The sequence below is a fragment of the Monodon monoceros genome, unplaced genomic scaffold, assembly GCF_005190385.1.
Source record: "Monodon monoceros isolate NGI ecotype Baffin Bay Population unplaced genomic scaffold, NGI_Narwhal_1 Super_Scaffold_2, whole genome shotgun sequence".
In the NCBI taxonomy this organism is placed as follows: domain Eukaryota; kingdom Metazoa; phylum Chordata; class Mammalia; order Artiodactyla; family Monodontidae; genus Monodon; species Monodon monoceros.
Genome location: NW_021703776.1, coordinates 78,278,404 through 78,301,268, shown reverse-complemented (window position 1 = coordinate 78,301,268; position 22,865 = coordinate 78,278,404). Strand labels below are relative to the sequence as shown.

General features: G+C 38.0%; 1 protein-coding gene across 1 annotated transcript; it reads right to left on the bottom strand.

Annotated features, from left to right (window-relative positions):
• Positions 1-2,366: 2,366 nt before the first annotated feature.
• SPAM1 (sperm adhesion molecule 1) lies at positions 2,367-9,182 on the bottom strand. Its single transcript, XM_029234417.1, has 3 exons — positions 8,226-9,182; positions 7,443-7,532; positions 2,367-2,984 (listed from the first exon to the last, which is right to left on the bottom strand). The coding sequence occupies exons 1-3, from the start codon at positions 9,180-9,182 to the stop codon at positions 2,367-2,369; spliced, it is 1,665 nt and encodes a 554-aa protein (XP_029090250.1).
• Positions 9,183-22,865: the final 13,683 nt, after the last annotated feature.

The window sequence follows — 22,865 nt, the reverse complement described above, 5'->3', positions numbered from 1 at the left end:
CAAGAACCCTAAAAGATATAATTATCGCCATTTTATTAGAATAGAAGCTGAACCAAGTTACCTTTCTCAGGCTCATATAGCTAGTAAATGTTGGAAGTTCCCCTTATAACTGTCCAACTCCAAAATCCATGCCTTTTCCAATTCACCTGCTGTCTCCATTCTTTCTAACTCCCAATCACCTGACAGCCATTTATGTATACTAAGGAAACTAGTCCATATGTAGCATCCTTCCCAGATCATTACCAAATTGTCTCATTTTGTGGCTTACTTACGAAAACACGGCTTTGACAGTAGAATCATAATTGGAGCAGAGAATGAAGGGCAGAGCTAAGGAAAAGGGCAGAGCTAAGGAAAAGGGTAGCATTAGTTTGAGAGGATCCAAGTGGTCATGACAACTTCCACACTTGAAATTCTTTAGCGGCTCCCCACTGGCTTTTATTTGTTCAGCAAATATTTAGTGGGCACCTACTAAGTCTCAAATGCTATTCATTACACTGTGGATACAGCAGCAAGAGAAACAGACCAAACACCTGTCCTTATGATGTTTACATTATAAGAAGGTGATGGGAAGTAAAAATAGAGAAATGTATCATGCTGTGATATATGTGCATGGGAAAAAAAATGGATCAGGTCAGCAAGTTTGGGAGCATCTTCCTTGTAAAGTCCAAACTTCTTAGTATGGTTTACAAAAGGCTTCAGTACGTCATTTGGCCATCATCTACTGAATACCATTCTAAAACCACACTCAGTGTTCTGTCCTACCGAAGTTCCTTTTGTCTCGTGTCTCCATGTGAACTAACTGCTATTCAGCCTTCAAGGCAATAGACACATCATCTCTTTCATGACATCTTTGGAATCCTTCTCTGACACCCTCAGATTCTTGTTTGTATGCCAGAGCATACTGAACTATATTATAGCACTTCTCACACATTATGTTGTAAGTTTCCACTTTCGATGTCTGTCTTCTTCAAATATGCAACAAACTCACGGATGGCAAGAAGCATGCTACTTCACCTTGAATCTGTGACACAATATTGAGTCTGGCAAAGAATAAACACTCAATAAATGCTATATGAAGGATGTGAATGCTTAGATAAAATAAGGATTCTTAGGTACACAAGACTGTCAAATTTGACAATCAAGAATGAAAAGAAAATTAGAATTTTCCTATATGAATTCTGAAGACATATTAAATCATGTACAAAAGTTGATGGGTTAATCACTTTTTTTTTTTTGGTTAATCACTTTTTAAAGGTTACCTTTTTATAAAACACAACTTGAACAAATTATCAAGATGAAATAGCTAAAAACCATAGTTACATGCTTGAGACAGACTAGTATGCTTAGAATATTACATTTTAAAAGATATTGCATTTAATATTTTCTTGACACTTTTATTACATATTAAAAACTACTTATAAAGACATTCATTCACAATAAATTGGCATTATTCAAATCTTCACTTTTATCAGAAGAACACTAGGCCTCTAAGTATTATAGGCCTTACAATCAGTCTTTGGTTGAACCAAGAATATAATAGGTACCTCTTAGTATATACACATCCACAGTTTGTGAAATATCTGCTATACACATGGCAATTAGAAAATACAAAATTGGATACCATCTTACAAAACAAATTCTATGCTATCTTATTTATCAAGAGTTTACTTTGAATTTCAAAAGTGAAATGTAGTATCAATGGATTTAGTAATAACACTGCCCTCACTATGATTTTGAAAATTAAAGGCATTGGTCACAATTCCTTGTTTATCAGTCAATAATAATTCCAAGTTCAATTTGATCATGGAAGAGCAATCTTTGCTCAAAAAATTAAAATACTATCTTGGCCATGAGTTTTGATTCACATTTCAAATATAAAACTTTAAATATGTAGGTATCATCACTTGCCTAAAAAGAATAAGCTAGTGAAACTATTAAATATAAAAATGTAAGGGACTTCCCTGGTGGTGCAGGGGTTGGGAGTCTGCCTGCCAATTTAGGGAACACGGGTTCAAGCCCTGGTCCAGGAGGATCCCACGTGGTGCAGAGCAACTGGGCCTGTGCGCCACAACTACTGAGCCTGCGCTCTAGAGCCTGTGAGCCACAACTACTGAGCCCACGTGCCACAACTACTGAAGCCCGTGCGCCTAGAGCCCGTGCTCTGCAACAAGAGAAGCCACCGCAATGAGAAGCCTGCGTACCTCAACGAAGGGTAGCCCCCACTCTCCGCAACTAGAGAAAGCCCGTGCGCAGCAACGAAGACCCAACACAGCCAAAAAATATTAATTAATTTAAAAATAAAATGTAAAAAATATAAAAACACAAAGAATGTAGACAGGAAGCTTACTAAGCACTGAATTTGTACTTTAATAGGTTGTTTCATTTTTCTTGTTTTGAATATGTAACTGACTGGAAGTGTTTTTCCGGTTAACACTATGACAGCCCCCTTGGGTGTTGTTGAAGAGGGCTTCCACTGAACAGGTGACTTTGAGGCACCCACGGAGATCTTTCCCAGGAACACATGGAGATACTGTGACCGTTGGTGTAGAGAATGAGATATTGCTGAGAGTGGTAGACGATATCTCTTTCCAGCGAGAAGAATGATTCCTGGGTTCAAAGTTTAGAAAGCCATCTACGCAAACACCTTCAGCAATACATACATTAATAGTATGAATGTTTTTTATATCAACTCTCTTCTTACAGCGGATGTTGGCATAACAACTGCAGTAAAATTTTTTGGAAAATTGTTGCAGGTCTTTGAGTGTGGGTTTCCCATGTACTGTGTATTTTCCACCTTTCCCAGTTTGAATAGCAAAATTCTTTGGGTTCAGGTGAAGATAGTTGCTTGAATTCCAGTATTTCCTTGTACACACTCCTTGCTCTTGGCAAAGTGCTTGGCTACACATTTTGGTTGCTAAGGTGACATTGATTACGTAAGGATTCAGTGTAGTCTTCATGTAATTGTCTAGGTTCATGCAAGATTGCTGTAAAATTATACGAAGATCAGATTATTAACATCCAAGTTGGTTCATATGTGAATTAACTCACTACATTAAGCAATTTCTAAGGAAGCGCGCGCACACACACACACACACACACACACACACACACACACACACAACCGAGAACCAGTACGAGCAGGAAATGTTTTATCTTTTTTTACTTGAACAAGCAAGACCATTCCAACAGTTTTTTGTAACATTTGTAAGTTTCACATGCCATTTCATGTCACTAAATAATTGACCAGTTGAGGTTTAGTATACCCTAGCCTCGGTCTTCCTCAATAATTCATAAACTAATGGGGGTGGGAGGGGCAGAATGGTACAGTGTGGGTGGAGGAATTAGAGCATGGGCTCTGGAGTCCATCTGTCCGGATTGGAGTCACAGTTCCATTAATGGCTAGCTGTGTGAGCTTGGGAATCTCTTGAGCGTTCTAAGTCTTAGTTTCCTATCTGGGAGACCTTGGACAAGTTAATTCATCTGGCAGTGTTTCAGCTTCATCATCATACAATAAGGGTAATTATAGCACCTACTTCATAGGGTTGCTGTGAAGATGACGAGATAGAAAGTACATAAAAGGGCTAACACAGGGCCCCATATCATTGGTTAGCCCTCGATGTATAAATTATTTAAAGTACAAATAAATGTAATAAGTATCACATTTGTCAGACAAGTTTAGGCATTGGAAAGAGTGGTTTCTAAATTGCTAGCTCAAAACAACTAAACGGGTTCAACCGAGTATATATTAAATGTTAATGTATCATTCAAGTATGGGCGAATTATGACAGCTCTTTTACAGATATACTTATTTGGCAGAGTATGAGTGATGAGTAACTAAAATGATTCATCTTGAAACTGATACTTTCTAAAACTGGGACTCCGTCCTTTTCAGAACGTAGAAGGTAGTTGCTTGCTTTCATGATCAGCAGTCCCATGGAGTGAGTTGGCCGTGCTAGTCCTTCAGTAAAAGGTCAAAGGAAGTGGTGGGCGGGTGGGCAGGCAAGTTGAGGAACCTCACAGCTTACACTTGGATCTACTTCCTGTTGCCTTCCTTGAGGTGGTGCCATCGGTGGTAGGCAGAACAAGGGCCTTCCAAGGATGTCCATACCTCAGTCCCACGGAACCTGTGACTGTGTTACTTTACATGGCAAAAGGGACTTTCCAGATATGTTTAAGGGTATGGATCTTGAGATGGGGAGGTTATCCTGAATTATCTGGATGGGCTCAATCACAAGTCCTTAAAAATGTAGCTTGGATTTTTAAAATGAGCTGGAAGAAGGAAGACAAATTCAAAGCTAAGGGAGACTCAATCCGGCATTGCTGGCTTTGAAGATAGAGGAGAAGGCCAAAAGGGAAAGAATGCGGTGACCTCCTGAAGCTGGAAATCGCCTTAGCCACAGCCAGTCAGAAAATAGAGATCTTGATGCTATAAACACAAGGAAATGAATTCTGCCAACAACCCAAATGAGCAAATGAGGGTCTTTCTGTAGAAAGGAATGCAACCCTGCCGACATCTTGATTTTACAGCATTAAGATCCATATTGGACTTCTGAACTGCCGAGCTGTAAGATAATAATTTTCCGCTGTTTAAACCACTGTTTGTTGTCATTTTTATGGTACCAATAGAAAACCTCTTCTTAACCCTCCAGTAGCTTTACGTGGTGTTTATTATACAATTCAACTTCTCTCAACTTGTATACAGCCTGATGGGATGAAACCTTTCCTTGCTCTTGTACAACTCTCTCTTACCCACTCGGCCTTAGATATACTAATTGTTTCACAGGGGTGGCAGGTTCATTTCAAACTGCACTTACTGTTCCCTCTGCCCAGAATGCTCTTTCCTCTCATTTTTAACATGGTTGACTCCATGTTGTTATTCAGATCACAGCTTTAATTAGACAAGACCCTTCTCAGACACCTTTCCAGTCTACTTTCTTACAGCTCTCTATTTTAATTTTCTGCATAGAATTTATCACATCGAATATTTTTATTGTTTTATATTGTTTCTATCCCTCCAACTTTAACACCGGTGCCAGGGATATATGAGAATTTATACCAAGATCAGATGACATTGGAATTGTCTACAGAGACAAGAACTAGACAGGAAGAGGAGTAAAGGGATGAGAATGTTTTGACCATCGTGAGCCTATACAAGATGCAATATTTGGAAGGATCTAAAACTGTTTCTCTAAGAGATAAAGCCTAGTTTATAGCATTTGTCAATACCCATGGTGTAAATACTCCTACCATGGCCAATTTTAAGCTACCAACCTGGCATCCCTGAGTGCAGAATTGGAGACCAATTACCCCACCATTATGGTAGTATGGTGTGAAGTAGCACACCATTACACAATACCATTTCCACTTAGACAGATATAGTAGGTGTAAATAACCTCAAAAGTATGGATAATAGTAAAATAAAGTAAATAATTGATACATTTTAAGTATTTGTTATCAATACTTTCTGTTTTTAACATACTTAATTTTATTCTGAGTTTTATAATTTAATTTTTAATAATGGCTGTGTTCAACAGTTCACAAAATTTCTGAATATTTAACAATCAGGTCTCATGAGCTGGGACCAGTAGAAGCTGGCTCTGTCACGCCATTGGATCTAATAAGATGGAAGGAAGGAAATGGTTTGCCTACATTTGATAACAATTGTTTTAAATCAATTCAGCCATCGCAAGTAAACTGCAATTACCATTGTCTCGAGTTGTCAGTGAATCAGGAAACACAAGTAATCCATGATTTTATTGATTTCAAATGACATAGAAAAAAGGGGACATATTGACAGAATTAACATTCAAAATCATCATAAATTGGGAAAGGTAGCAGAAATATATAGAACAGAGTCCACAGGGAACAATTTCAAGGCAGTGTCATTAAGTAGAAAATCATCACATTAAAGTTGAAGGACTGTCCCTGTATGAATAATACTGAAGGTGATTTGAGAGTCGTGGTAGAAGTACATGAATCTAAGATTAAAGTGCAATTTAAAAAAATGTGACAAGTAGTATGCCATGCCATCCTACTAATTGGAGAATGCCTGATTCATTCCTCATCAGAGTAAGGGTAGAGTTCTCAATTCTGAAAATTTTAAAAAAAGGAAATAGTATGGGGAATTTATAAATTGTTCTATCGTAGAATTAACAGGATCCTTGAGAAAGGAGTTTGTAGGTTTGAGAAAACAACTAATAAAAACTAGGAATACTCTTATATTTAAGTATTATAATTCTTAAATAACTTTCTGCCGTATAGAAGATTTTGCAAAAGGGACATATACCTTTCCCTGAACTTATATTTTTTATTAGTTCTCTTTACTGTTGATCAAACCAGAGACAACAGAGTCTACCAAATAGGTAGGAGGGCTCAGATTACCTTAAAAGAATTTCACAAAGTTAAGTACCTTTATAAATGAAGGAAAAATATGGCTAGTCTATCTGAAGGACAAGATGTCAAAAGATCTGTTCTTAGAGTATAAAGTCTAGCATAAAGTCTTAGAGTATAAAGTTCTCTGTAGGTCCTAGGATAAGACATCTGGGCCAAGAGCTTCATTAGACATTCTCCATGGCACCTACGTCACTAATATTTCCACATCCATCAGAGAAGGAAAAGTTCAGCTCCAACTCAGCAGTGTCCATGTGACAGTTTTACTTATGCTTTGAGTCAAGAAGATTGAAGAGGTGAAGGATAAAGACCTCATATGGAGAATTAAAAAAGGATGAAAATAAAGGAAGAGAGAAAAGGTTTAGGTCATGATAGTTAAAGGCTTTTTGAACTGAAGAAAATGCATTAGCAGAAAGTGAATACAGAACAAAACCAACATTTTTCCTAACAAAACAAGTTTTACTTAAAATTTTACTTAAAATAGACACTATTAAATATAACCTGTGGAAAATAAAGAAGGATTCCTTTTCCTCTCCCTTAAGGAAACTTTGAACAATTTAGTAATATTTTCAAAAAGTAACTAAATCCCAACTGCCCACACCCTGCCCCCAGTTGTTGGCCCCCATGGTAAACTGTCATTAAATGACTAACTAAATAAAAGTGCTTAATAAACAGTAATTGGGTGAATGGAAGAATGAGTGAATACATATTGACTAGTTGAGCTCTTTTGAGAAGTGATACAGCACGGTATAGTAGAAAAAAACACCAAACACCACATAAGGAAACCAAGGTTGTAGTCCTGTTTTTGCTACTTCTTAGCCACGCAGCCTAGGGAATTTCAATTAATCTCACCAAATTTCTGTTTCCTCACTGGAAAACAGCCTTACAACACAACCACATGAATGAAAGATAATTTGACTTAGCCACTATCAATTGAGCCCCTACTACTTTGTGCCAAACATAGTGCTTATTTTATTATTCAATCCCACAACAATCCTCAAAAACATTAAAAGGAGAAATTATTTCATCTATTTCCTATCAATTCAACTTACCCTAGTTAGACTTAAATTGAGACTTCCCCACATTATAATTCCAGAGGCACCTAGAGCAACGCTCTCACCAATTGTATTCACAAGGTCACCCTGGCAAATGTGTAGAAAGAGTTAACAGGGAGGAATAAAATGAAAGTGTTATACATAGGACAATAACACCAAAGCCAAGAATGCTGACCCAACAATAATTATTTAAATATTTCACCACTATTTATTTCTATCTTTTATGTCACCACTGCCCTACTGTAAGAAAAACACAGATTTTCTGCTATTATTTTAATTACTTCTATTGACAAGAGACCAGGCCCATAAAAGAAAAAATGAAAGGAACTGAGATAATACATTGTCTATACTACCCAGTTCTCCATGACTGCTAAGATATTATATGATTACGTTAAAAATGAAACATGTTTGGGGCTTCCCTGGTGGCCCAGTGGTTGAGAGTCTGCCTGCCGATTCAGGGGACACAGGTTCGTGCCCCGGTCAGGGAAGATCCCACATGCCGCGGAGCGGCTGGGCCCGTGAGCCATGGCCGCTGAGCCTGCGCGTCCAGAGCCTGTGCACTGGCCACAAGAGTGAGAGTCCCGCGTACCGCCAAAAAAAAAAAAGAAAAAAAGAAACATGTTCTTATTTTACATTCATATAATAATGGAGAACTACCTGGGTGCATATTCCTAAAGGTTATTAAAAGTTAAATTTCACTCCCTTCAAAAATTATGTTCAGTCCCACTAAACACCATTTATGAACAATATTCCATAGCCTTCTTACCTTGATTTTCTTACCTGAGAAAGGAATTGCAAAGACACATCAGTAAAAACTGGACGGGCATACACAAAAACTGGAAGTGGGCTTTTATCACTGGCCACTTTAGACATCCGAATGGCTTCCTGGACACGATTACGAACAAAGAGGGCAGCTTGTGGAGAAGATTTTAACCTGCTATTCAAATAAATGGATGGGAAAAGAGCAGTGCTTTCCTTCCACAACCAGTCAAGTGCATCGTTTCTTCTTTTCTCTATATCCCGGCAACTTCCATTGTAACTAGGTTGGTTATAATTATGATTGTAACAGTCAGGAAAAAGATAATAACCCCATAAGTGATTTGGCCGAAGTAATTTTCCCAATTTTAGAGTCTCCTGCATGAAACTCTTGGCTGCCTTTTCAAATTCCACTTTCGCTATCTTGGCAGCCTCTGGGAAAGTAAGTTGTATATTTTGTTGCAGAACCAACTCGATAGACTGATCCCTGTAAGTGTCTTTAGGTTTCCAGTTTCTAGCCCAGGTAGGCCTCCAGTTTTCCCAGTCAATGACAGCCAAGCCCACGTTGTCGATTGGCATGTAATAGGAAATGTCTTCTTTAGCTTTGTCCAAATGCTTTTTTAAGGATCCCATCTGGGGGATTCCTCCATGCACACTCCTGCCTGTTCTTTCATCTATGTGAGGATAGTAGCCAAGTCTATCAGCATAAAATAATGTAATAAAATTTCCTGTCGCACCTTTTTGGGGGTCTCCTACTAAAGGGAAGAGGCTCAGATCTGGAGGCATGTCAAATCTTCCAGCACAACGGTCAGTTGGGGCATTCCAGGCCCAAAGGAAAGACATATTTGCAATAAGAGGGGATGCTCTGAAATCCATAGTCAAACAACATGGAACCAGAAGGAAGGTGAACACTGCCTGGGGTACTCCACTGGACACAACAAAGCTCCCAAAGGAGGTATGTTGAAGCCTTAGTACTCCCATCACAAAGAGGAATGACTATGAAAAGCACTTATTTCTTCTACACACTTTGCTTTATCTAATATTTGATGCAAGATATAAACACAGAAGAGAGAGAGTGGAATGAAGCCACTTTGATGGATAAAGAGGTATAATGATGATTTACATTTAAATATTCTTCTTCATGTTTTAGGAATGTTTTGAAAGTTGCTTCATCTATAACTGGGAAAAAAAAAAGAAATGTAGAATATATTGTTACACTACATCTCTGTAACAGAGATTATAAGCTTTACCAAGTTCTCAACTTTAAGTGCAGGGAGTCTTATTCAGTGTTTGAAGACGGAGGACTCCAGTGCTTGAATCAATCAAATTATTTTCTCTTATGTATGATACAAATCCTATAATAGGTGACCTTTGTCTCGTCTTTCCAAATCACTATTGAACCTGCAGAGAAATGAATGCAGCTAGTTTTCCTTGTGCCTTTCTACTTGTGCAGAAGGCCGTACCAAGCAATGCCTTAGCAAAAGACTGGTAAATAAAAATAAATTCCAACTTGAACCTCTCAAGTTCGTTATTTCATGAAAGACCACTTTTTAGTGGTCTGCCAAAAAGTGAAAACACCTCTCATAGAATTGTGACGTTTCAACTTTTTTTTCTTTTTTAAGGGAGGCATGTACAGGAGGAAGCAAAAGTCACTTCTGCCAGAGGTAATAAGTCAAAAGTTTGCTTGAAACTATTGAATCAAACAAAATCTCCTATTGAGGGGTAAGCTGAAGTGCTATTTATAACAGTGCTCCATAATATCTCAAAGTAGTGTACACTCATGTTTAAAGTTAATAAAATATTTTATGACTTTATATCTTTCACTAAAAGGATTGGTTCTGGCCTAGCTTAATAAAAGCAATAGATGTACTTTATTCTTTTATAATCTTTGATAATTGAGATTGTGTTGTCATTCTGATGGTCACAATGTGAAGTGTTATGGTGCATTTTGTGGTACAATAAAAATAGTCTGAGACAAGGATAAGAAATTAAGCTACGTATTTTTTTTTTTTTGATGTGGACCATTTTTAAGATCTTTATTGAATTCGTTACAATAATGCTTCTGTTTTGTGTTTCGGTTTTCTGGCCAGGAGGCATGTGGGATCTTAGCTCCCTAACCAGGGATCGAACCCACACCCCCTGCAGTGGAAGGCAAAGTCTTAACCACTGGATTGCCAGGGAGGTCCCAAGCTATGTATTATTTAACATTTGGTAGTTGCAAAAATTACCTACAAGAAAACATATTTAAATGTTCTGTGATTCTAGGAGGAAACTAGAACATTTATTTTAATTAGATTAGTAGCATACTGCTATATGAGGGTACCATGAGAATTGTACCACTTTTCCCATGAACATGTGGCCTTACCATAGCAAATTATCCATTTATTCCCATTGCTGAAAGAGCAATTACTCTAAAGAGAACACCATAGACAGAATAAAATAAAATCTTAAGAACCATTACAGTCTCATACTTTGAAGACAATGGATTTTTTCCCCCTAATGTTTAGAACATGTAAAGGAGCTAAAAATGTTCACAGTTTAAACCCTTATAAACTTCCTTACTTAGGACCTAGAAAATCTTCACCTAAGGTAACTTTGGAGGAAAAACTAATTCCTTTCAACCACCAACTAACAGTACAAATGCCTGCATGGCAGGGAGTGGGACAAGTATATGGAATAAAGAAATGATTAGATGTCCCCATATCTCAAGGAAGGAGTAGGTTAAGCTTATTGAAATAATTAACATTCAAACCTAATATCCACATGATCATTTTATATGAGGAAACCTCAGGGCAGAATGAGCCTATTGGGAAGATCTCTACCCACAGAAACCTTCAAAACAGAATGGACACTTCTATCCTTGAAAATTGTGAATTTAAAATTTAAAAAGTAATAAAGTTGATGACATTTAAAGGAGGATAGGTACTCTAATGGGTTTCAGTGTCCCCCCTCCAAGTGCACTTCTACCCCAAACCTCAGAATATGCCCTTATTTGGAAACAGTCTTTGAAGATATAAATAGTTAAAGATATTAAGATGATATCATCTTGGGTTTAGCTTGGGCCCTAACTCCAGTGACTGGTATCCAAATAAGAAAAGGAGAGGACACAGAGATACAGTGAAGAAGTCCTTGTGACAATGGAGACAGAAACTGAAATAATGCAGCTACAGGCCAAGGAATGTCAAGGATTGCCAGGAGCCAACAGAAGCTAGGAAAAGACAAGGAAAGGTACTTTTCTAGAGTCTCGAGAGCGAACACGGCCCTGCTGACACCTTGATTTAGAACTTCTAGGCTTCAGAACTGTGAGATAATACGTTTCTGTTGTTTTAAGCCACCAAGTTAATGGCAATTTTTTACAGCAGCCCTAGGAAACTTGTGGTAATCACCAAAGGTAAAAAAAAGGATTGTAGTTTCTACAGGTCTCTTTTCTTTTCTCAAACCGGCTTCATCTTTAAGAGAAAGATCGGTATATTTATATGTATCATAATGTAACTCTTTTACCCAAACTGATGTAAAAACAACAAACCAGTGACACAGACAGAGCCAGAACTTGCGTCTTTCAGACTCATTCTGTGGAATAAAACCTTCTTGAAGTCTTCGGAGTTTAAGAAGAAAAGAAAAACTCTTACAGCCTTTGGGCCGCCTGATGCTTATCAACATAATCTCCTCAAATATCACTGTTTCATACAAAGCAAGAGAGTTGCTATCTGTGTGAGCCAAGACAATGAACAGAGTCAAAAGCACAGGAGGCCGGGAAGGCTCACTTGAACTTGAAATTGATCGCAGGTCTGAGTCCCAGTGGTAAGAGCTCTAGAGGAATTTAATTTCTCCAGGCAAGTAGACAGACAGTTGAGAGACTGATGTGTTAATATATAATTGAGAGAAAAGAAAGGAGGCAGAAAGAAACATTCTTAGGTCTAAAGTACAAAGGCAAGATCCAGAAATCACAGATCAGAGGTTTCTGACTATAGTCAAAAAATTAAATGAATTCTATTTAGACAGCAGACACTTAAGGGTTCTCAACATTCACTTCTGAGACCCAGTTAGAGACACTAGTATAAGCCCAGCGCGTTGTGAGTAGCAAAGAGCATATTTGGACTGGCTGTGATCTTAATTGTTCTGAGCAATTCTTATTAATAAGAATAAGCTATGATATTTTATGAGTAACTAATTTTTTTAATTTTAATTTTAAGTTAATAGCATTTTTGGTGGTATTCCATGAACTCTTCTTCCTTCCCCTTTCCCTTTATTATTATTATCATTATCATTAGTATTCCTTATTATTGTTTCCTTCTCCTACTTTGTCTCACCTTTGTATCTTCCCCCGATAAATTTTGCACAGGCTGGAGACCCTCAAGGCTAAAGAAATTGCTAATTCTTAACCTGTGTATCACTTACCAAGCACAAATAAATGCTAAACAATCTCCCAAAGCCAAAGTGTTGGCCTTAAAAACATGGCACATTACAGAACTTCTAATTTTTTTCACCGAAAGCCATATCTCATTTTTCCTATCAGGTTATGCAGTACAAAATTTAAAAGACAAGTTACTTTTGAAGCACATTTAGAAGTTTTCCTCTAAGAAGTCTGTAGTTCAGAAACTGGTCCAGCTCTTCAATATTTAACCTGTTGGGTGAGAAAAGGCAGCTCTTTGCCCAGTCAATTAAAGACTTAATCTTTTGAGATATTATTGTGTGATGGGGGAAAAGGGTTTTTTTTTGGTGTGTGTGTGTGTGTGTGTGTGTGCATGCGTGTGTGTGTGTGTATGTGTGTGTGTGTTATATATCTGTGTTTGAATCCCAGCGAATTCAAGTGCCTACTAACAGAAAGGGTTAGCAAGGATGGTAAATTAACATAAGAATGCTATAGGGCTTCCCTGGTGGCGCAGTGGTTGAGGGTCCGCCTGCCGATGCAGGGGACACGGGTTTGTGCCCCTGTCTGGGAGGATCCCACATGCCGCGGAGCACCTGGGCCCGTGAGCCATGGCCGCTGAGCCTGCGCGTCCGGAGCCTGTGCTCCGCAACGGGAGAGACCACAACAGTGAGAGGCCCGTGTACCACAAAAAACAAACAAACAAAAAAAACCCTGAGCACATTTACCCTTGTGGATGAGCAGAGCAGGCAGTTGTGTCTGTCTCCTCACCAAGAACAGAGGTGAACAGGAGTGCCCTATGATTCTCACCTAAAACCAGAGAATTAGGAATGCAGAGCTATTGTGACAGGCGACTAAGAATCTGGCCAGTTTGTGACAGGGATGTGAGTGTCCTTGAGATTCACCAACTGGGAGAAGGCACAGGAAAGAAAGAACTCTGAGAGGATGGGGAAATCAGCTATGGAAATATCCAGGAATATTCATTAAGATTGTAGGCTTTTCCGCTTCAGAAGTTTTGAAGAGTTTGAACCGAGTATGAGCTTAGGGGATGGACCAAGGATGAGTTTGAGGGATAGGGGCAAGATCTTTATAAGCCCTACTTTTTTTGCTACAATAAATAAATAAAAGCAAAAAAAGCCAGAACAGACAGATAACATGATAACTTCAAAGAGTTAAAAAGAAATTTCAAAGGCACACGTTCCCTTGTCAACAAAATTATAAAGCAGTGAGTCTCCCAAAGTTGCATCTAATTAGTACTTTAGCTACTTAATGAATGTTCATAGTTTGGACAAAGAATATTGTTTTTATTCAATTGCATATGGCTTATTTGCTTTCAATGCTTAACATGTAATAGCTATAGTTAAAAAATTCCAAGGTATAAGTAGTATTTATGGATGGTCTAAACTGCCTTAACCAAATGTTCAGTATTTATTATATTTCAAATGTTAACATGAGTACAGCAAGAGTTTCATTAAAACGTCATTAAGAGACAGTGTTTACAGGAAAGCAATTTCAACCAAATCTCTAAAATCAGGCAATCAACAACTGATTATGAAATCATCTAAGGACTTTCAGTAAACAATTAATTTTGGCATTTAAATGTTTCAGTAATACCCTGGGGTAAGAATTATCCTCATTTTCCAAATGAAGAAATAAGCATTAGAAAAAAATTAAATGACTTGCCCACCATCCCCAACCTGGAAAACTCAGTTCTAGCTAATTCAGATGCTCTAGCTCTGCCCAATGCCCTCCTTGGAAAAGTCACTGTCATAGAGATGAAACAAACACAGGACATTTTCTTGAGAGGGAGCCTGAATATTTTAATTATCTAGTACAGTATGTAGATGATGGACATCTTTCTGCTTCTATAATTAACCACCCTACTTACCTATTAGAGTCAACCTCACTTGAAAGGAAGTAAAACTCAGTCTAAATATTTTCAAAAGTATGCATTTAGTTAGACCTCAATGCAGTTCTCTTGCCCCTAAACCATCTGCCTGTTTTGGTTTAGATAACTGTTACAGAATGGTTACTTCTGTTAATTTTTTTCACTCAAGTATTTGTGTGTGCGTGCATTTACTCCAAATGATTAGAGGTGTTAGTGTGACAGTTATGCCTCATGTTTTAACTTAGTTTTGATCAGGAAAATGGAAATGCTGTATTCAAATTTACTAACTTTCCACATCGTGGCACCTAAGAAGTTGGAATGAGAAGTCCTTTAAACCAAGAGACTAACACTTTACCTAGAGTTAAATTTGAATAATTTGTGGAGGTCTTTCATCTCCTGGTTAATGTTTGTGACCTTGTAACTTTGCCAACAGTGATTAATTGAAGTTATTTATTGAAGCCTTATTATATAACTTTCTCAGAAAAATGCAATGGAGAATGGGTGAAGTGTGAGCTCATCAGTGCTGAACCTACACACCTTTGTGGTATAAAGCACAATGAGGGAATGGGACAAAGTGCACTAGCTTGAGTCTAGCCTTAGCCCCAAATCTGAGACAAGTGGAATAGTCACTAATATTTTCATTTTTCTTCTTTTTCTTCCCTCCCTTTCCCTTCCTTCCTTCTCTCTCAGACACTCTACACATATTAACACATTTAATACTGATAACAACCCTATGAAGTTGGTACAAGTATTGTCCCTATTTGTCCCAGATATCACTCAACTTCTTTTTAGCTCAGGCCAAGCAAATTTCAGTTGAATCCCTTGGATTCAGATTTCAGAACCATTTCTAGTCCATTGGCAAATCCTGGAGTGCCTTACTGCAGCAGGTCAGAAGAAGAAAATAAACCAGTTGCACTGAGACCTGTTGAGTTCTTCAGCTCAAGAGATCCGTTTCATCAGAAGACTGGCTTGGGTGATGTCTGAGATGTTTCTGGCTATCTTCAAAGATGTAGAATAAAATTATTATTTTATTTTGGCAGCACCACACGGCTTGCAGGACCTCAGTTCCCTGACCAGGGACTGAACCCGGGCCATGGCAGTGAAAGCAGTGAATCCTAACCACTAGACCACCAGGAAACTCTCCTAGAATAAAATTTTTAAATCTAAGGAAGACAACTCTAGAAAGTTGTCTCCAGCCCAAAGACGTGTGGCTGGAACCAAAGTCCCAAACCAAAGGTTTGGCTGAAACTAGACCATGTCTGGGAGCCCTCTGTCTCCTGTAGCGGGGGTGTCTGCAGTCAAGTGTAGCCCTGGCAGCAGCTGGACCATGACATAGGGTCCTACAAGAAGGGCCAGAGACTGCTCCACAACTCAACCCTGTCCCTTCCATATTCTTACAAGTGGAAAAATTGGGGAGTCTCCATTTTTGTCATATTTCAGCCTAAAATCACTGGCACCTCAAATGCCTCCCTTTACATCCAGAAATAATGCTGTGGATTCTACTCTAGGGCTTGCTGGTCTCTCTAGACTCTTGCTATGACCCACTGTTTCTCGCTGCTTGAACTGTTCTGATGCTTTCAGTTTTCCTCTGTGCCCTTGCTTTCACTTCCCCGCTTGGAACTTTGTGATGGACACCGTAGTACTCTGCCTGCTTTGGTTTGGATTCTGGTTTCTCCTCTGTACTATCTTAAGACGTCTCTTGTCTTACTTGGGTTGGATAATCTCTACATCCCAAGTGAGGCTCCCCATACTACCTGCAAAGTCTGTCACCTACTTGTTTGCAATTAATTAAAATCTACTTCATGATTCTGATCTTACCTGGTCCACAACCTCAGTGAAAATTTACTTCTTTCTTGCTCTGGTTCCTTAGCTAATTTATTTCTATTTAGATTTTCATGAAACGATAGTTTAATAGGCTCCCTCACGGTCTTCATTGATTGCCTAAGTAAGAATTTCAGACATTGCAGAGAGCTATCAAGGAGATGTTCTGGAGTCACTGGGGCACCTCAAACCACACCGTAAGTACCGACTACTTGATTTATTGATTCAACTATATGTAGCATTTATTACATGCCAAGCGCAGGCATGGAGGATACTACATGCACCAGGCTGTGTTCTTATGGAGATTGTATTCTAGTAGGAGAAAACAGACAATAAGAAAATCAACGAACAAGTAACTTCCGATTGATAAGTGCTGACTTAGTACATTTAGGTTGCTAACAGAATACCACAGGCTGGGTAGCTTATATAAAACAGAAATTTATTTCTCACAGTTCTGCAGGCTGGGAGGCCTAAGATCAAGTTGCCAGCATGGTCTGGTGAGGGCCCTTTTCCAGGTCGCAGACTTCTCACTGTGTCTTCACATGGTGGAAGGGGGCTTGCAAGCTCTCCGGGCCTCTTTTATAAAAGCGCCCATCCCTCATGATCTAAACGCCTCCCAGAGGCTCCACATCCTAATATCATCACAACAGGCATTAAGATTTCAACATATGAATTTTGAGGGGCACAAACATTCAGACTTCAGCAAATGCTATTACAGAATTTAAAGAGAAGAATGGGAAAGAGCAGTCAGAGTTGAAAAGGCAATTCTTGTCCATTTTAAAGGTATAATATATAATGCTGACTCCTAAAGAGATTGTACCAGTTAACACGTCCTCCAAAAATTAGTGCTTATTTCCCCATATCCAAACTCACATTATATTATTATACTTTGTAGAGCCTTTGCCAATCTGAGTAATATAAATATGATATCTCATTGCCATTTTAATAATAATTTGTTTCATTTTGAGAAGTTAGGCCATGCATCTTTTCTTTGCTGTAATTTTTGGTCCATGTCCTTTTCCCATGTTAGGTTTGGGTGGTTTTGAATTGGTTTGCGTAAGAGCTCTTTATATATCAGGGGAATTAGTGTCTTGTCATGTGTCCCAAATGTGTTTTTCCAGTTTGTGTTTTGACTTGTCCATGGTATAGTTTCCATGCAAAAGCAAGCTCCTTTTTTCATGTTTGTTTCTAAATATTTGGAGAATAAATGAGACTTAGTTTGAGTTCCCCACTAGCAGACTCTAAGATGAGGTTTAATGTGCAAGTGATTTATTAAGGAAAATTTTTCAGGAAAAAATTCTTAGAGGATGAAAGCAGCAGAAGAAAAAAAGGGGATGAAGCCAAGAAAGGGTGCAGTTTCAAGTAAAGTCCTGTGGAAGGCAGCATTAGCCTGATCACACAAAGGATCCAATTAAGTGCTGCAGGAGGCAAAACCACACTGAATGGGAGGGAGGGAGGAGCGGAAGCCACTGAATCTCGGGGAGGGGATACACAACAGACAATAAAAGGGACCTGGGGGGATCTGTATGGACGCTGCCAGTGTCTGTTAACATTGTGTGGGGCAAGAGTCAATGAAAGGAAAGAATTAGAGAAGTTCAAGCCCAGCATTTGATTTCAATGTGGAAATTTCTTATTACTTCCTTGTGATTAATTATTAAATGAGGTAACAGAAGGAATCCACCCAGTCAGGACAGTTTAGTCTCCTCTCCTTCACCTCTTCCCGGATTTCCACAGTCAGGCCTGATGGTGCCAAAGATATTGGGAAAGGCACTTTTCATTAAGCTGAAGGCCAAGTAGGTAACTTTAGATGTAGATCTTGGGAGTTTATGAAAAGAGGTAATGGACTGAAAAGGGGATGCTTGGTCTTGTTTAAGGAGCACAGAATTTAGTCTTGCACCATTACTCATAAAGGACGTCCTTGCTATATTTCTGGAGTAACTTGAAAATAGCCCCTGATATTGACTTTCATTAATATCACAAATTATTTTCTTTTTGGAGGACATGCAGGCTCCACTAAGGAAATGTCTTAATCCTCTAGTGGAGAAAAATTTGATCTTATAAGGTAGGTATTAAGTAGAGAGCATTTGAAAGACTTACAACTCTTTTAATGACAAACAATTGTATAGCACAAAGCATTACCCAATTTAGGGCTGTCCTCTCCCAAATATCACTCCCAGGTATGCCCCTGTGTGTTATGTAGATTAGTGGTTCCCTAGGGAGGCTGGGGATTGGGGAAAAATAGATAGTGACTGCTAATGGATTAGGAGTTTTTTGATGGGGTGATGAAAATGTTCTAAAATGTGATGGGGTGATGGAGGCATAACTCTGTGAATGTACTAAAAACCATTAAATTGTAGACTTTAAATTGATAAATTATATAATATGTTAATTATATCTCCATTAAGATGTTATAATTAAAAAAATTCTTTCTGGAGGAAAATAACCCAAATTTTGACACTTAGAATTCCCACAGACTAAGATCAACAAAATACACACTCATAATCAAAGGTTGCCAAACACACAAATAAATAAACTACCATGACTGAGGTCAGCAAGAATAAAAAAAACCCAAAACAACAGGAAAACAGGTATAGGATCTCCTAATGTTTAAGTAATTATAAATATCAAATAGAAAATAATAAATACCTCTGTATAAATCTTAAAATTTTAAAAGATGAAATCATAATAATGATTAAGCAAAAGACTCTTAGATAATAAGCAGGATAAGCAGAAAAAATTGCCTGTTTAGAAACTAGACCAAAAGTATAGAACTTCAAAACCAGGTCTAACATTTTAAAGTGGGCCCAGAGAGAAAAGACAGTTTACTTACAAAGGAAGGCGTTCAGATAAAAAGTAGTATTATCACAAAAAATAACATAAAACTATGAAAAAGGATCTACAAAATGCTAAGGAAAAATAACTGTCAACTTTTATAACCATCAAAACTTTTTACATTAAGAGTAAAATTAAGACATTATCAGACTAAAAAATAGAGAGTCGTCCCCCAGCAGACTTTCACTAAAGGGAAACTTATTTTTGGCCATGCTGCACAGCTTGCAGGATGTAAGTTCGCCAACTGGGAATTGGACCTGGGCCCATGGCAGTGAAAGCACTGAGTCCTAACCACTGGACTGCCAGGGGAGTCCCAAGGGAAACCTATTTTGAAGGGAGAAGGATGGAGGGAGGAAGGAAGGAGAGACAACCATCCCCATGTTATGGTTCTCACAACTCCTAAGAACAATCAAGTTGTTTCTGTTGCTCCTGCTTAGGATATGAAGCAGAAAACTCCAATTAATTGTTCTTTAAAATATCACATAAATTTTTCTTTTCTTGTTATATATATATTTTAACTTTTTTCACTAGGAATACCCATCATAGTTGATTAGGGAGCTTTTTCAAAATATACAAGTTAGTTAAGACTTCTGACTCCGCAGTAGGTGGTGCACCCAGGAGTATTTGTTTTGGGATGGCTCCCCAAATGATTTTAATATGCATCTCTGGCTAGGAATAACCGAATTACTATTCTTTGTTTTAACTATTCTTTGTTTAAGAAACATTTTTCAAGTGCCTCCTGTGTGCCTGGTCTGAGCTTGACCTAGGAATACAATGGTGAACAAGATAGTCCCTACTGTTTAGGAAGTTGTAGTGAGTAGTGAGTAGAGGGAGAAAAAAATGAAATAAAAAAGTGTCCATTGTGCAGGACATAGTAATGGCAGAGACTGCTTATTATTCCCCACTCTCCTGTTCCCTTTTTTTAGTAGTAATAGATTTTCATCTAGCCAAATGGTTGCCAGAAAAAGAACACATTTACCATCCTCCTTGCAGCCAGCTGGGTCAAGTGACCAAATTCTGCCAAAAGATGTAAGCTGATGCATCATGTGATAGATTCTGGGAAATTTTCTAAAAAGAGATTTATTTTATTCATTGGTTTTATTTCCTCTTTGTACTATTCTCCATTTTACTGCGTGGAATTTAGATGTGATAGCTACAAAGTCATTCACCATCTTGAGATGATCAAGTAGTGGGTCTGACAATTCTTTCCCCTGTCTTTCTGTAGAGCAGAGTCTTGAACTATCTGCCTCCAGAGGGAAAAATAAACTAATATTTTTAAAAAAGAGAATAAGGGCAGGTTTCTTAAATCCAGAGGGAAATATGGATTGCTAGAATACACACAAATTGAAATCAGTAAATGCTCCTAGGTGGAAAACTGTACCACCTTATTACGCTTAGGTTTACCAACACAGTACAATCTTTAGTAGATTCGAAGTACAACATCTACTATATATTTTGCCTTGACAAAAGAATTGTAAGTGATTTGGGGGTAGCAATAAATTTGATTGCAGAAAATTACTTCTTTCAGTAACTGAATAGAACAAAATGCAGTAAGTGGCCTAAATAATGACCTAAGACTTCTACTTTCCAGACACAGAGAATAGAGTACCCTGTTCTAAGTTTGCACAATAAAAGCGGTACTTGAAGTGAAAAATTGATGGTTCCTGGGCTCGCCGAGAGGAACAAAATGTCGAGCTCATAAATGAATGTTCAGTAACATTAAACATTTTCCAAGTTCTTAAGATTAGTCATAAAAACAAAGGAAACAGTAAGTTTATATATTTAGTCCTTTGATAGAAACAAAAATCATAATACTAACATTCACTTTGACACAATATTTTTCCATTATTAAATTTTATTCTATAATTTTAAATTATAACAGAGCTGCTGCTCAAGGTTTATAATAAGCAAATAACTTAAAATTTGATAGCACTATATATCACTTTATACTTGATGTACATGGCTTAGTAATGGTTTCTTCAGGTTCCCTTTCTTTGATGAGATTATCATTTCCTTGAACTTAGCTGGCTAGTCACGTATGACTTTTACATTTGTATACTTTAGAGTTCCATACCAGTAGATGCTTAATAAATTTTAGATTAGTTTAGCTATCTCCAGGAAGTCTTTCTAAAATGTAATTGGAAATACATTTCTAATGTATAAGATTATGAGTCTCCCTCAATATGATTAGAGAGAAGTCAAAATAAAGCCTAAACAAGACACTTGCATTTTAAACTTCTTTTGACATCAGCATATAGAGAACATCCTCATTCCTTTTTAAGCTGAATGCTATCCCATTGTACTATTGAAAGTGCTTGATGATAATCGCTAACATTTGGTTGGGGACTTTTATGTGCCAGGTTTTGTGCTAAGTATTTTATCGACTTGATATGATTAAATCTGTATAAAAGGAAAAAAGACACCATTAGGATCTCCCTTTTGAAAAAGAGAACACGGAAGATTAGAGACCCTGAATACCTTGCTATTTCCATAAAGGGAAGTTAGGACAATCCCAAGAAGCTGTAGTCATTAAGCAGCTTTAGAGGTGAATTTCCCATCCACCTTGGAGCAGTGAGCCAAGTGAAACAGAGAATCTGTATCTGGAAGATCTGGGGACTGGTTGAACGTAATCAGTAGTCATAGCCCAAATTAATAAAAAACGCATTAAATTCATGGTCAAAAGCTGAATGAATATATTTGGATTCCATTGTGACAAGAGTTATGGTGAAGAGAAAACTCGGCAACTCAGATTCCAGACTGGCCTCTTTTACAAACTGGCTCTTTGACTTTGCCAAGTGATTTGTTCTCCTCAGGCTTCAGCTCTTCACAGAGGAGTTAAACTATGTGATTTCAGAGGCTAATGAACTAGGATAAGAATAAAACAATAACACTGGACAATGACTTTGCAATCACTCTCTCATTAATGTGCAAAGTTAAAAAAAAAAAAACCTGTAACAAACTTATAGCTTCTATTGATTCAGGTTTCTGAATCACTCATTCATTCATTCAAAATATTTGTTGGGCACCTACTATGTGCCAGGCACTGTACCAAGTAGTGTTCTGTCAGTGAACAAAATGAAGTCCTCATTTTCCTAGTTTACATTCTAGTAAGAGAAGACAGAAAATAAGCAAATATTTAACCTATACTATGTCAGTTGGTGATAAATGCTACAGACCGGAGAATAAACAAGGAAGTTGATGGTGAAGGGACGTGTCCAGCCCTTGTGCCCTCTATGCTCTTCCTTGAATATACCAGGCCCACTACCAAATGTGCACTTGCTGATTCATTTGCCTGAAATACCCTTCCCCCAAATATCCCCATAGCTAACTCTCTATCATTCAAACAGCATCTTCTCAAAGTGACCCAACACATGGAAAATCCCACCCTCCCCCACTCTGCTCTCTTAATTTTTTCGTATACATCTAACATCTGATATAAATTGCTTATTTGTATGTTGAATGTCTGTCTCCCCCAGCAAGAATATGAGTTCTAAGAAGGTAAGCCTCTTTGTTTTGTTCTAGGATATATTTAGTGCCTGATAAGAAGTAATGCTTAATAAATTGATTAATGTACAAATTGATTAATAGGTGAATGAATGAATTAGGAAGATGATACAGAAAGTCTTCTCTGATGAGGTGACTAAATAGTAGAAGGGCTTCCCTGGTGGCGCAGTGGTTGAGAGTCCGCCTGCCGATGCAGGGGACACGGGCTCGTTGCCTGGTCCGGGAAGATCCCACATGCCGCGGAGCAGCT